The 13,698-nt window shown below is 42.5% G+C and overlaps 1 protein-coding gene across 1 annotated transcript; it reads right to left on the bottom strand.

Annotated features, from left to right (window-relative positions):
- Nucleotides 1-536: 536 nt before the first annotated feature.
- Apoh (apolipoprotein H) lies at nucleotides 537-13,421 on the bottom strand. The gene is made up of 8 exons (XM_057776169.1): nucleotides 13,331-13,421; nucleotides 12,802-12,978; nucleotides 11,252-11,348; nucleotides 10,081-10,157; nucleotides 7,536-7,724; nucleotides 5,814-5,993; nucleotides 2,634-2,831; nucleotides 537-655 (listed from the first exon to the last, which is right to left on the bottom strand). Exons 1-8 carry the CDS (start codon nucleotides 13,392-13,394, stop codon nucleotides 600-602), a joined length of 1,038 nt encoding a protein of 345 aa, XP_057632152.1. The 5' UTR covers nucleotides 13,395-13,421; the 3' UTR covers nucleotides 537-599.
- Between the last annotated feature and the right edge of the window lie 277 nt (nucleotides 13,422-13,698).

The raw sequence follows: 13,698 nt of genomic DNA, 5'->3' as shown, positions 1-13,698 counted from the left end.
CTGTGCTGTTTGCCTTGCTCCCAGCCACACTCAACCGCTTGGGTGAAGGCACAAGGAAGGGGAGGAGTAGGACCTACTCAGAGGCATGACACCAAAGCCAGATGTTGGACTGACGACGGGTAAGTGAAGGTCTTTTGGCATCATGTAAACCCCGTATCAAGTCCAGTTCTGGGGATCTGGAAGTTCATGCTTATCCCTTTGCGGCCATGATTCGTAAACTCAAGTTAGCATAAGAATTATCTAGGAACAATACAATCTACATCAATATAGATTTTGGACTTATTCTCAGGAATTGTGGGATATAGACTTGTTTTTTCATTGTAGTGAGTAGATAGATGTGACTGTCTATAAACCAATCTGTAAAAACTATTCCTTTGGAAGAGGTCTGTCTGCTATTTGTTATGCTTGTTCCTTCGCAGCCAGGAACCAAGGATGTTTTGAGTATTTGGATCTCTTGACATAACAAAAGCCACAGTACCACATGGAGCCACACGGTAATGCCTGAGGCAATTCAGCAACTTTATTTTGCTGTTTCAGGTGGAGTCCTCAGACAAGCAGAGCTACAAATATGACATTCAATTTGGTTTCATAAAATGGCTTCAGCACGGCTTCACGTCCCAAGCATCCGTTTTCCAGAAAGCCAGAGAGCTGTGCTCTGTGGGAGGATGGGGAAAATGAACAAGAGACAGTCATTTCTCACATGTTCTAAAAAGCTCAGCCAAATCAAATACATCTTACATGTGTGTTGAATAAATCTAATCCTAGGAATAAAATCGTTTCGTGTGAGGTCTCAGTGACGGGAGAGAAAAATAGGCAAGGATAAGTGATTTATTTCCAAGAAGAGAAAATGAACGGTTTTATATAACTCTGGCAGACAAGATTAAAAGGGGGAAATCATATTCACCCTTTATTTATTCCCTACGGCTTCAAGAGTGCTGAAGACCATAAGGAAAATCAGACTGAAAAACTATAGCAATGAAGTTCTGATTTTTAAATTAAATCCTCCTCGTAATTTCCCTACTGATTTGTACTAAGTCCATTGCCCTTTGTCAATATTATATTTAACATCTCACTATGCGTCTATCGTCTTCTGTGTTTTGTTTGTGTGTGTGCACATGAATGTGGAGACCAGACCTCGACGTTGGGTGTCTACCTCTGTCACTCTCCACTCTGCGGTCTCTCACTCATCCTGGAGCTCACTGGTTGGCAGTGAACTCTATAAATCTTCTTTCTGTCTCCTCATTCTTCTGTTCAGCCCTAGGGTTAGAGGCTTAATACCCAGCCCAGCTGTGTTCTGGGTATCCAAACTCAGGCCCTTGGACTTGGACAACAGGCACTTTACCAACTGGGCAGTCTCCCCAGCCCTAGTGTGTCCATCTTTGGGACAATAACAACCTATTCAGTAGGGTTCTAGCTATTTGTAATTGTGATAATGTCACTGACTGAGCACTTATCCTATGCCATGCATAATATTTCTAATGAATATTTGTAATATTCAAATAGGGTTGTGATGGTGGCTCAGTTGGTGAATGCTTGCTGCGTAACTGTGGGAACCTGAGTTCAGATCCCAGCACCCATGTGAAAAGTTAGGCATGGCCACACACAAATGCCTGCAATACCAGCTTTGAGACAGCTGGGGACGGGAGGACCACAGGAACTTGCTGGCCACCAGCCTAGCTCCAGATCATAGAGAACCTGTCTAAAAGGAATAAGGCAGGGAAGGATAGAGTAGGGCCTCTGGCATCTTTCACTAGCTTCCACATGTAAGCACAGGCGCACGTACCTTCACATACACATAACACACACTCATACACACACCACTCATATACACACACACACAAAATAAAATACTTCTATCAATTGAACCAACCTTATGAGGTACATCTTATTAATCATTTACATTTTCCTTCTCTAAGTTATAAATTCTCGGCCCCCACCGCCCCCCACCCAGTTACATTTATTCTCAATTGTCTTCTCAGCTCTGAGTACAGGGTTATCCGTGTATTTGGACCATTTATAAACCTGGAGCCAACAGTAACTTCAGCCTTCCTTTGCTTTTCATTCCTAGCAATAACAACTATGTTAGCCCTAAATCAGACAACTAGCTTAGCATTTAGCTCTCCACACTGACCGGGATCCACTTCTGAATAAAACACAAGGAACTAGCATCTTTCTCAAAATATTTTGCGCTAATTAAACTTTGCCCTTAAGAATTCTTTCTAAATTAGGCATTTCTGGAGGCAAGAAAAATAATATTGGATCTACAGGCAAATTACCGTCATTATCATCATTTCTCTAAAATGTGGAATAAAGAAGTAATAAATGTTTGCATCATTCAATATTTCACGATGTTAATTTTCACACTAAACTCGGAATTACAGGAGATGGTATAATTCACCTCAACAGTCAGCAAGGAAACCTACAACCTCAAGGTTGTAGGAAAGTACTGGACAGCAAAATGTGTATGTAAGCCAAGAAGCTCTCTGATTTATCTTACTTTTCCCCATCACAATCTTTAAAAAAAAAAAATAAGTCAAATAGATTTAGCTTCTAAGAGTCAGTAGATAGCATAAACACTGGTGATAGTGAGGGCCAAGGGGAAGTTCCAAGTAAACAACCCATGGGAATCTTACCCTTGAAACACTTGGGGATTTCAAGGGTGCCATCAATGCATTGAGTCTCTTCAGTATAGCTGCACTTCTTCTCCTTATTTTTACAAAAGAAAGAGACCTTGTCACCATGCTTCATTCCATCCTTAAACTGTTCCTGGATCTTCACTCTCTCTCCTTGGTACAGCACTGTGGCTTTCTTAACAGATACTTTGCAAGAAGCTGAAAGAGACAATATCGGTAGTCAAGACAACAGTCGACTCTTCATTAAAGAGAACATAGAAGACTTATGTTCAGTGAGAAGGCTGAGAGGGTGAAGGCACCTGCCACCAAGCCCCGCGACCTGAGTTTTATTCACAAGGCCCATGTAGCAGAAGGAGAAGACTAACTTTAGCAAGTTGTCCTTTGACCTCCACACAGGTACTATCATGTGTGGGATCCCACATACATTTATACACAGACACATATGCACAAAAATATACATAATACATTTTTTTAAAAAGCATAAAAAAACCTTTTGAGTCTGTAGATGAGCACAACTGAGATAAATAGGCCAAGACAAGGGCTCTAAGAAATGTGTGATGTGCAACATCAAGTTGATTGATGATAGACGTTTCCTGTCCACATTTCTGCCCTTCAGTAATGGCATAAGGGCAAAGGAGCAGCAACTCCTTGGCTCCCATGAAAGATGTAAGCCTGAGCTGGCCTGCACTCAGATCCTCTTTACGGGGCCGATACATCCATCAGTCAACCACCATGGCTATAAGCTGCTGACGGCTCACAGATGACTCCTGTTCAAAAGTTAGTTTCAGGGCCGGCAAGAGGCTCAGTGGATAAAGGCACTCACCACCAAGCTTGATGAGTGGAGTTCAGTGACCTTGACCGCATAGCAGAAGAAAAGCATCAACTCCAGAGTGCGGTAGACTGACCTCCACATGTGGATCATGGTGCCTGTGCCTGCACACAGGGGTGTGCGCGCGCACACGTGCTCACACACAATAAAAAAAGTGAGAGATTTTTAATTGTTTTCAGTTTCTTTCTTTTACATATATGTGTGTGTATTCCTAAATATATAAATACAACCTTCTCAGTCCATATGATATTACTTGTATGTATATAATTTCAGAGCTGACCACTGGGTGTTGGAAAGCTGACTGGGGTTGGGGACTCTTCCCTGGGGGAGAAAGGCTTTTTCCCATTTTCAGCACTCCATAGTCACCTGTAGTTCTTAATCTAGGGCTGAGTCCCTGGGAGATTTCCCACTTCTGGGACTATTGCCGCCATCCTTGTTCAGGTCTTCTAAGACTTTCAGGATTTTAAGACCGTATCATATATATATATATATATATATATATATATATATATATTATGTATAATATGTATATATATGTATGATTACACACACAAATATATATGTGTGTGTGTGTATATATATATCTATATATATATATATATATACACTTAAAAAAAACTTGGTCAAAATGAAAGATCCCATCCCAGATCCACGAAATCAGAAACTCTGAGGACAGAGCCCAGAAATCTGTGTAAAGACTAGCCCTCAAGGCTATAGAAATGACTTAGTCAAGTGCTTGTCATATAAGCATGAGACCTGAGCTCAGAAACCCCACATGTACCTACATAAAAACCTCACTCATAAAAAGAGTGAAAGGGGAAGCCTGAAGATGCAGACAGGCGCTTTGCTGGAGATCTCTGGCCAGCCAGCCTCCAGGTTCAGGGAGCAATCCTGTCTCAAAAAGTAGAGTACAGACTGATTGAGGAAGACACCTAACACTGACCTCTGGCATACACACACTTGTGTGTACACACCAGCAGGCACACAAGCATACACCCATACATTCATGCACACACACACACACACACACACACACACACACGTCCCTAGGGGACTCTGATACAGAGCAAAGTTTGAGAACCAATGCCCACCCTAACTTCTCTGTCCCGGTATTTTCTGAGATATTGGCTTCATAAATCAATTGAACTTAAACACCCGTCCCAGACTCCTCTGCTTCTAAAAGATTCCAACCTATAACGCCAGTCATTCATCATTTTGTTTTTGTGCCTACTCTCCTTTTCTGTTTGAACAGTTCAGCTTACGCAGAGATGGAGTGCTATATGGTCGGGCTTTACATAGTCATTGCTTTATCTGAATCATGGCACTGACAGGATTGAGGACAGATGCCCAACTCCAAAAATTTGACATCTCAGGGAAAGGACGATGCAAAGATGCCAGCTGGTGATGGACGCTTTACCTGTTGTAGAATCAAGCCAATTTCAAACAGGAGAGGGACACTGAGACAGGACATGTTTTATCAGTTCCTCATTTGCATATTTTTTAATATAACAAGCCACGATTTCCTTGAACTAGTTTAGATGTGTCATTCATCTTTGTGACAAAGAGAACCTTGACCAAAAAAAAAAAAAAAAAAAAAAAAGAGAGAGAGAGAGAGCCCAAAAGTGGGTGGGGTAGGATGCTCAGGCTGCAGAGATGGCTCTGTGGTTGAGAACATGCACTGCTCTTCCAGAGGACCAGAGTTCAGTTCCCAGCACTTGCATCAGGTGGTTCATAGCTGCCTCTAACTCCGGCTCTAGGGAATCCAACCCCAGCCTCTGTGAGCACCCATATTCATGTGCACATACCTCACCCCCATGCGAATTCACACAAATCTAAAAATAGTAAAATAAATATATATTTTTAAATATTTATTTATTCATTATGTATACAATATTCTGTCTGTCTTATGTCTGCAGGCCAGAAGAGGGCACCAGACCCCATTAGAGATGGTTGTGAGCCACCATGTGGTTGCTGGGAATTGAACTCAGGACCTTTGGAAGAGCAGGCAATGCTCTTAACCTCTGAGCCATCTCTCCAGCCCCCTAAAATAAATATTTTTAAAGGATACTCGTGAGCATATTTTAAAATAAATACAGGCAGAAACCATAGTATTCCACCATATTATCAATGCTTCAGAAAATCCGTGTATTTCCTATAACTAGACTCTAATCAACCTTCTTAAGCATGAGAACTCACCGTGTACTATTGAGCCCTTAGGACTTTTACATGTCAATGGCTACGAAGCCAGTCTGAGCAACAAGGAGAGAATAAACAGGACGAGAAAATGGCAAACGAGAGCGATGCACCGGACGGATTCAGTCCTTTGCAGGACCTCACTCACACTCCCATACCTTTACAGCTTGGCTGGGCGGACCAGCTTCCCATCTTGGTGCATTCCACTTCATCTGGGCCATCCAGACTGTATGTGTCATGGCAACCAAACTTGGCTTTATCCTGATAATGAAGCTCGGGCTTTGCAGGGTAATTCACGAACCCATTGTCTGGCCTCGATGGGAAGGGGCATTTTACTTCTGAAAAGTGTATTCAGAAAGGAATGTTAGTAACAGTGTCATCTGACAGTTACAGGGTGGCTACATCCTTCCTAGCATCACACCACGGAATCACTGCGTATTCCTGTGGATGAAATGCAGTTTCTAGATGCTCAGTGCTTGGTTCTGTCCCCGTTCTCTTATACTTACAGAACCCTGAATATTAAAGAGGAAAGAAAGATCAGAGAAGGGAAGGGGAGGAGAGAGGGAGGGAGGGGAGGGGAGAGGAGGGGAGAGGAGGGGAGAGGAGGGGAGGAAACATGTTTTGAGAGTGAATAACGGCACCCTGCTAGCTCCTTGCGTTTCGAGTTTTCATCATAAAGTGTCATTCGTCATAAATTTCTACAGTCTAAAAATTAGGTATGAAAGAAGAGGGAGAACGTCTTTTTTCTAATCGACAAACCTGATTTAAAAGATACTATGATGATCCTTAAATTTAGATAGATTATAAAGTCATAGCCATCAATCAGACTATAATCCAGTTTTTAAAACCTTCCTATCCCTTAATCCTGACATCTTTTCGTCAGCCTCACTGGTGTCCAGCTGTCACTAGATACAAGCACATCCAAGCCTTTGGCTTTGCAAGTGTTGTGTCCCTGCATAGCATGTCTTTCCTTCGTCTCCCACTCATAATCCGAAGCCTGTATCAAGGGTCTTGACTTCTGGAAATACCACTCAGTCTGTCTTGGACTGTGAATTGCATGAGATTTAATTCACTGCAGATCAGAAGCAGAACTCGGTCATCTGTTATTCCTGGTACAAAACCCACTGCCTGACACACGGTAGGTACGCAGTAGACATACAGGATGGTGGTGCACGCCTATAATCTCAGCATTTGCGGGGTAGAGGGGGGAGAATCAGGAGTTTGAGACCAATCTCAGCTATGTTGCGAGTTGAAGATCAGCCTGGGGCTATGGTTGAATAGAACTTTCTGCTGGATTCAAACTTTCCCTTTTAAACTGGATTCAAACTTTCCCCTTTGCTCCAAGAAGCAAAGGGGGTGTACACAGCCCCTCTCCAAGGTTGTGTAAGCAGGAGCGATTGCTGAGAGAGAGAAAACTCTCCTGCTGGTGGCGCAGCCTGCAAGTCAGGCAGAGTACCAGCCATGCAGCCTTCTTACGTCATCACCCATGCATACTGAGATTTACTTTTTAGTGATGCAATCACATTTGAGTTACTCGTGGGAGAATTTATGCAACCTCTTGCTTCTGCTCCTGTAAGTAACCCCAGTAAATTTCCTAGTTCCCTAGGCTAGACGTGAGTGGTATCATTTCTTTGGTCCAGTCATGGGTACTAGATCTGGGATGAATAAATATTGTTCATGTCTCTCCAGGAAAAGTAATACAAGAGATACATGAGACTCTTTCTTAAAACAAAATTAAAAAAATAAATAAATAAATAAATAAAAATAATTTTAAAAGTTCATCAGGAGAGATGATTTGGGATACCCCAGTAGTAGATATTTTTAACACTTTTAAACATGTTCTTCTCTGCTACTCTAGTAATTCTGTCTTCTCCACTTACCCCTGCATTCTGGCAATTCAGTCCAGTTTCCGTGGGCTGTGCATGTAACTGTGTCGTTTCCAAACATGGCATGGTGTGGCAAGCATTCGAAGACTGCTGTGTCCCGATAGAGAGAGGTGTTCCCAGCTGACGGCTTGTGCAGCTTCAGGGTTGCAAACTTAGGAACCACTGGTGGTGGGCAGGTGACAGCTGCAACGGGAGATCCCCGTTATCTCTATGAAAGTAGTTGGGGCTTTGCAATGCACTCGTTGAAGGCAGTGGGATAGCTGTGAGTTTGAGGACAGCCCAGTTTGCATAGACAGGGAGATATTGTCTCTACATACATACATACATACATACATACGTACATACGTACATACTTACATGAATTCTGTGGGCTGGCAAGATATCTCTGCGTATAAAAACAAATAACTTGCTGCCACACTTGATGACTGGAGTTCAATCCATAGGTCCCACCCAGTGGAAGAGAAAATGGACTCTCATATATGGTCTTTGGACCTTTACCCATAGGCCAAATGAATACATGTAACTAAAAAATTAAAACACACTCTTTTCAGAATGAAAGAGAACATGGGAATGAAGTTGAGGAGACATAAACTTTGATAACAGGGTCAGAACAGCCCACTGTTGATGGCAAGTAAGAAAAAGGCAAATTGAATGTGCCAACTGGTCACAAACTGTGCCACAGAAGAGAGAGGGGGAGGAGGACAATGACGAAGAGGTGACAATAGTGACTGCAGCAGCAATATGTTTGTTTTGCCAGACTTAATTTGACTTTCGTAGCCAGTGTTCTATACATCTTTAACCTAAAGGCTACCTTGAAAGATGTTTCTGGAAACTGAAATGCGTGGAAGACATTGCGCAGAGACTATCCTAGAGTGCTTGGTGCCATGCTGTTTGTGACATGTGAGTTCTGCCCCTCGTACAAATTGTTTGTTTTTATTAAACACCTCCTGCTTTTGCACAGAAGATATGGAGGCTTACACATACAGCTGCAAGGACCCAGGACAAGGCAGTGGCTTATCATCCCGCCTTGACAAACAGAGGGTTTCAATAAGTTCAGGGGAAGGTACACCAACATAAAGACCCTGCTGACAAAATGCTACTTAAGGTGACCAATGCCAGTCCTCCCTCTCCCAGTCTTTCCTTCTCAGAGAGTGCTCCATGGCGACAGCCTGAGAAAAGAGCTCAGATCACATCCGAGATGCCCGAAGCAGCACCTATAGGTTAGCAAGAGGTCTGGTGACCATGTGCACACTCAAGCAGGAGAGTCACTCATTCGGATTAGACTGAATTAAAAGCAGCTTTTCTGATCTTAACTGGAGAAAAAAAAGATGAATTTATGCAGTTGGTATAAAGATGCTTTAAAGGAAAGACTATTTACATGAACCATGGTGATCCTTGCTATTGATAAAGAACTCAATTTATCTTTAAGGATTGTTGTGGTTTGGCTTTAACTTGGTTAGGATTTATTTAGAATCACTTTCCCATTTTCATTTGCCAGGATGGGTGTCACTGAAAGGTTAAAGGACCACATCCACCGCTACGATGCCTGGTGCCTCTTAGTCAAAGATTAGACGTCTAGGCACCTCAAGCTAGGATACTCAAGAATACTTGTCTTTACAGAAACAGGTTCAAAGCTACTCCTGATTTCTTAACTGAGCATGACTGAATCATGAGGTCCTTGCTCTTAAGATAGAAGGTGCTTGGTGGCTTACTATGAAGGGACCTTCTTTATCCCTATTGGTGGACTCATTGCCTTGGGGGCAGAGCTATCTCCTTTAGCCTTATAGGCTCAAGATCCAGTATCTGGGTCCTCTGTTCCCAGTTATTAAAGAGGGGAATGATGCCGGGCGGTGGTGGCGCACGCCTTTAATCCCAGCACTTGGGAGGCAGAGGCAGGTGAATCTCTGTGAGTTCGAGACCAGCCTGGTCTACAAGAGCTAGTTCCAGGACAGGCTCCAAAGCCACAGAGAAACCCTGTCTCGAAAAACCAAAAAAAAAAAAAAAAAAAAAGAGGGGAATGATTCACTGCACTAGTAAATGAAGAAGTGTGCACTAACGAGGAAGAGGTGTTTGAAACCACTGCTGGCAGAAGTCCTCCTTGCTGGGATGGGTGGTGTACCCTAAGATTAGCAAACTGGCCTAGCCTGTAAAAGACCCTAGCTTGGCTCCCCGAAATGACATAAAGAAAAAAACCAAGTGCCTCTAACTAAACTATGGCAGACCCTGATAGACCTTGCCTTTGCCAAAACAGTGAAGGAGTTTTGTAATTAACAAACACACCAGGTAGCAGACACATGTGAGTTCATAACTAAAATACTTCTAGCCTGCCACTCAATGGTAAGTTGTTGCCTCTTCTGGAATACAGTGATACCAAGCTGAACATCCCCATGAGAGACCGAGCATCCATCTCATTGAACCAAGACTGAGGATCTCTGGGGACAAGGGGTTTTTGGATTGTGGAGGTAGCAGTACTAAAACCAGGAAATTTCTGGACAAACCAACTTGCCCCTTAATTCTCAAGTGGGACCTAGAGACTCACGAGCACAGACAGGAAGCTCTGGGCTCCACCTTCCTTCCTCGGTGCACTTAGCAGAGTTGGTTCCATTCAGATAAAACCTGGAAAAGGGAAATGCAATTAACCCATGAAGTATCTCCCTGGCATCGCAACTGTGCTCGGGGATTGCATTCAAGGAATTAGATGCAGAAAATCCGGGTGCTACCACTGAGACCCCCCACCCTTATCCCTATTCCTTTGTTTTGAGGCAGGGTCCCACTATGTTCCCAAATAAGAAAACTAAAGGGATCCCCCACCTTAGTTTCCCCAGTAGCTGCTACTATAATCGTTCCATGTGCTCCTCCCCATCTTATGATGCTGTTTTCTAAGAGTCTCTGTTCTTAGGACTCATGGAGTGGTCCAGCAAAAACTTCAGGCAATAAATAAATAAATAAATCACTGGAAGTTGGTGAGTGTAGAGGCCATACCCCCAAATCCTCATTTCCAACCAGTTGGCCAAGTTACCAGTTCCCTATATAAGGCTGAGAACCAGCTCTCTGAAGGACGACAAAAGTGAAGCTGTAATGTTCATTATCTCAATGAACAAGGGTGTTTCTGTGTCTCCACTCCTGAACAAGGATCTTCCAAAAAATATTGTGTACAGCCATGTGGTGCTTTGAAAGAAAATGGCCCTCAGTGGGAGTGGCGCTATTAGGGAGTGTGACTTTGTTGGAGTGGGTGTGGCCTAGTTGGAGGAGGTGTGTCACTATGGGGGAGGGCCTTGAGGTCTCCTATGCTCAAGATACTGCTCAGTGTCTCAGTTCACTTCCTGTTGCCTGTGAGATGAAGAACTCTCAGCTACCTCTCCAGCACCATGGTTGCCTGCAAACTGCCATGTCCCATCATGATGATAACGGACTAAACCTCTGAACTGTAAGCCACCCCTTTTATAAGAGGTGCTGTGATCATGGTGTCTCTTTACAGCAATAGAAACCCTAACCAAGCAGCATGTTCTCAGTGGTATGACATTGATGCCATTTATTTCACCACCCTCCACATCACCACAGCATTTGTTAAAAACAAGACTAAAACGTGTTTGTATCTGGCAAGCCCCACCCAGAGGCAAACCATAAATACAGAGCAATTGTGATGGGTAGCTGAAGAATCCAGAAATGTACTCTGTCTGCCTGCTGCTTCACCTCACTAGAGTCCTTACCCAGGGTTACAAGTGAAACTGATGGTGTTGGGATATTCAAAAGTCGTATAGCGTACAATTCCGTTTTCTAAGATTCCAGCAAAAGGACATACTCTGGCTGCGATTTAAAGAGAAAAACTGGTAAGTTTCTATTGAAGTATAAATATGTAAACTCATGTCCATCCTTGATCCATTAACTACTACTAACCATTCCAGGAAAGTGATCAAAATGAGACAAATAATACATGTGTCATGATAGTCTTTATAACAGTCTAAATGGTCATTGTCATAGGATTGTTTTAATTGACAAACTAAACCACCAATTGTACTATTATGCAGCCAATAAAATACAGATTATAAAGATTATAGAGACATATATTTTTATAATATGCTGATTAAACAGAAAAAAAGTATATTTCTTTACAATAATGCAAAAGGCATGTGGAAAACATGTTGAAATGACATTACTAGTGATCAGAGTTATTGCTGATTTAAAGTGATTTTTCACTAAAATTATGCTGAAGGGCTAGGATCATAGCTTGATGGTGACATACATTAGGAGCATAGCTTGCTGGTGACACACATTAGGATCATAGCCTGATGGTGACACACATTAGGATCATAGCTTGATGGTGACACACATTAGGAGCATAGCTTGATGGTGACACACATTCGCCTATACACGTCTCTACATTTAATCCCTACTGCCTCCAAAAACCCACTTAGATTTATAAAAATAAAGAACAAATGTGAATCATTTGCAGAAACATATATAATTATGATAAAGGTCATATCTATAGAATCAAAATAATTAGAGCCCTGATTGCTCTACCTAGCTATTTTTACTACTGTACAAGACTGCCAGAAACTCAATTTGGTTGACTGCTTAATATTTTACCATAAAAATTAGGCTAAGTGCTAGGTGTGGTGGCTCACATCTGTAATCCCAGCCATCAGGAGGCAAAAGCAGGAGGATCAGAAGTTCAAGTTCATCTTCAGCTACCTTGTAAGCTTGAGGATAGACTGGAATATATGACATCACATTAAAAAAAGGCTAGCATGATCATAATCCAGGTTCTGAGAAATAAATGAAGACAACCATTTATCATAAAATAACGGGTTCTGAAATTTATACTATCAAAGTGTGTCAAGTTTATATTTTATTGTAAATATATAAATATATACATTATTTGGATTCAGTTATACTCAGCTCAGTAAATATTAAGTGTGCTTCCATTCTGAGGCAAAGTCCAAAGATATGATGATTTCCCAAACTCTGTTTACCCATGAGTCCCTTTGGCAACAGTTTTTCTGTCGTCATTTTAATGTGTGTTATGCTTCCCCCTCCACTAATCAACTCAGCACTCTCTCTTATCTCTCTCTATTTCTCAGCCCTTATTTAGGTGTCCTCTTTTCTAAATAGTGTTTTGTTGTTGTTGTTGTGCACCCCCACCCAGCCCTGTGTACCCTGAGCAGGAAGAGGTAGCTTTTTTTCCCCACCAAATATCCAGAATCCAAACGAGGGGAGAGAGGTTAGGACTCAGAGAACTAGAGAGAAGCTTCAGACTTACGTGTACATTTCAGGGTGTTGATGGGCCACATTCCTGTGAGAGGACATGTAAATCGTCTCATGCCTCCCCGGGACACATAGCCTGGCTTGCAGGAGTAGACAATCTGCTCCCCTGGGTCATAGAATGTTTTTAACGGAACAACCACAGCAAATGGTACTTCATCTGGCTGGGGACAGGCTGAAATAGAACACAAGACAGATGGTTAAAAAAAAAAATCTCAATCCACATTTTTAAGGTCATCCAGCATGCAAGGAAAGCACACTAAAAATTGTAAGGCTACCCAGTGCCATACCAAATGCAAGGTCTCATCTGACATCAATGAGCATTTGAAGGAGGCCCTACTGGTATTTACATTACAGGTCCATGTGCTGGGGCTTAAATTGGCTGAATATCCTGCCAACAAGCTTTAAGAACAGCCATGTCGGACAATAAGTACCATTGCCATCTCTCCAGCATCCACTCTGACTTGAAAGTCATCCCAAACCCATGGCTTAGAGATAATATTCTCTCGAAGGCAAGAAGTACTCACTCCGTCCTGCAATGGCAACGTGGCAGAGGAAAGCCGAGAACAAGATGAGCACGGAGGAAACCATCGTGGATGGGTCTCACCAGCTCCACCAAAGCAGTGTCCTCTGCTGAAGAGAGACACGCAAATACAGAAGAGCTTAAATATTAAACCATTTTGGGGGTGTACTTTTATTCCTGTAAACAGAAGCTGAAGTGCCGTGCTTTGAGAAGAACTGAGAGAACTCTGTTTGTTTTTTAATCATTTACTCCACTGCCCTGAGTCCATTGTGAAATCCTCGGCGGGTGCTTTCTTCAGTAGAGCACACTCTTTTTTGTTCTTAATAGCACAAATAGTTCAGCATTGCCTCTGATAGAATCCTGATGATTACT

Source organism: Chionomys nivalis, chromosome 7 (assembly GCF_950005125.1).
Source record: "Chionomys nivalis chromosome 7, mChiNiv1.1, whole genome shotgun sequence".
NCBI classification, from domain to species: domain Eukaryota; kingdom Metazoa; phylum Chordata; class Mammalia; order Rodentia; family Cricetidae; genus Chionomys; species Chionomys nivalis.
The sequence above is the reverse complement of the archived record's forward strand: the minus strand, read 5'-3'. Positions and strand labels throughout refer to the sequence as shown.

Excerpts from the sequence above, each read along its gene's own strand:
- Apoh (XM_057776169.1), bottom strand. The coding sequence starts at position 13,394 with ATGGTTTCCTCCGTGCTCATCTTGTTCTCGGCTTTCCTCTGCCACGTT. Across the intron at positions 5,994-7,535 it reads TGAATTGCCAGAATGCAGGG|AAGTAAAATGCCCCTTCCCA; the intron begins GTAAGTGGAGAA and ends TACACTTTTCAG. Across the intron at positions 656-2,633 it reads AATCCCCAAGTGTTTCAAGG|AGCACAGCTCTCTGGCTTTC; the intron begins GTAAGATTCCCA and ends ATCCTCCCACAG.